We start from the raw sequence: 1,992 nt of genomic DNA, 5'->3' as shown, positions 1-1,992 counted from the left end.
CAGGAGTTTGAGGTTGCTGTGAGCTAGGATGACGCCACGGCACTCTAGCCCAGGCAACACAGTGAGACTCTGTCTCAAAAAAAAAAAAAAAAACACTAATCTCTGATATTCTTGGCTATAGATCATGCTGCCTTGTGTTGCTTCAGTTCTCTTAAAGGAATAGTTTTTAATTTTCTTCCCTTGATTTTAAAAAAAAGGTTCATTCTATGTTGTATACATTTTGTATTGTGATAAAATATATGTAACTTAAAATGTACCATTTTAACTATTATTAAGTGTACCATTTGGTGACATTAAGTACGTTCACACTGTTATGCAACCATAACCACTGTCCATCTTCAGAACTTTCTCATCATCCCAGATTGAAACTCTGTACCCACTAAACAGTAACTCCCCATGCCTCCCTCCTCCTAGGCCCTGATCACCTCTGTTCTTCTCTTTGTATAAATTTGTTATTCTTGGTACCTCATATAAGTGGAATATACAATATTTTTCCTTTTTTAATTAATTTTTTTAACCTGGTTTATCACTGACAACAATATTTGTCCTTTTGTGTGTGGTTTATTTCCCTTAGTATAATGTTTTCAGGATTCATCCATGTCGTAGCATGTATCAGAATTTCATTTCTTTTTATGACTGAATAATATTTATTGTGTGTGTATGTGTGTGTGTATATATATATATGTGTATATATATATATGTATATATATATATATATACACACACACACCACATTTTATTCATTCATCTGTTGATGGACACTTGAGTTGTTTCCTACCTTTTTGCCATTATGAATAATGCTGCTGTGAACATTTGGTGTACAAGTGTCTGTTTCAGTCCCTGCTTTCAGTTTTTTTGGTAATATACCTAGGAGTGGAGTTGCTGAATCATATGGTAATTCTGTGTTTAGTTTTTTAAAGAACCGCCAAACTCTTTTCCAGGGCAGCTGTACCATTTCACATTCCCACCAGCAATGCATGAGAGCTCCAATTTCTTTACATCCTTGCAAAACACTTGTTACTTTATTTATTTAATAACAATCCCGGTGGGTGTGAAGTGGTATTTCATCGTGATTTTGATTTGCATTTCCCTCATGACTGGTGATGTTGAGCATCTTTTCATGTGCTTATTTGTTGTGTACATTTTAAAAATATAATTTCTACTTTCTCACTTGATTGGCAAAGATGTATTGACTTGGCATCCATAGCTTTCCCCATTAATTTTTTTTAACTAAATATGCTGATTATTTTCCTTTTTTTTTTTTTTTAAGATGGCTCTGAGTAAATCAATGCATGCAAGAAATAGATACAAGGACAAACCTCCTGACTTTGCATATCTGGCATCCAAATATCCAGATTTTAAGCAACATGTTCAGATAAATCTGAATGGAAGAGTGAGGTAGGTAACAGATTAAAAATTATTGATAATGTATCATTCTGGCATGATCTAAATGGAAACAATGTAGCAGAAAGCCGATAGGACTGATAGAATACCTGAATGTTAATCATAGACATTTCATTAAACTTCCCATGTAACCTTGGACGAATCACTTAACCTCTGTGGGCCTCAGCTTTTTAATGTATAAAATGAGAGCATTGGACTAGATGTTTTTATATTTCCTTCTGTCTTAAAAATAATTTCTCTTGATGTCCAAATCATTACTTACCCTACAGAAACCCCGGAGTAAATGCAGAGACTTGGGATTGTGCTGTTTAATCTAAAACTTGGTGTCTAGTGAGGGTCTGAAGACATTATTTTAATAAAATATGTGTTTATTTTGATATGAGGTAGGAAAATAATAATCAGGACATCAAAACCAATTTCACAGATAGTATTAAGATGTTGCTAAATTTAAATTAAAAAGTTGATTTTTAAAAATGAAGAAAATAGGCCGAGCGCGGTGGCTCATGCCTGTAATCCTAGCTCTCTGGGAGGCCGAGGCAGGCGGATTGTTTGAGCTCAGGAGTTCGAAACCAGCCTGAGCAAGAGCGA

General features: G+C 34.5%; 1 protein-coding gene across 1 annotated transcript in view; it reads left to right on the top strand.

Moving 5' to 3' along the window:
* The window catches only part of METTL16 (methyltransferase like 16), an 84,340-nt gene that overhangs the window by 13,507 nt on the left and 68,841 nt on the right, over positions 1 to 1,992 (top strand). Inside the window, exon 2 of the mRNA XM_012653048.1 lies at positions 1,271 to 1,398. Coding sequence (XP_012508502.1) covers positions 1,271 to 1,398 — 128 coding nt within the window. The remainder of the gene's footprint in view (positions 1 to 1,270; positions 1,399 to 1,992) is intronic.

The sequence above is a fragment of the Propithecus coquereli genome, unplaced genomic scaffold, assembly GCF_000956105.1.
Source record: "Propithecus coquereli isolate 6110/MARCELLA unplaced genomic scaffold, Pcoq_1.0 Scaffold409, whole genome shotgun sequence".
Lineage (NCBI taxonomy): Eukaryota > Metazoa > Chordata > Mammalia > Primates > Indriidae > Propithecus > Propithecus coquereli.
This window is presented reverse-complemented; position numbering and strand designations above follow the sequence as displayed.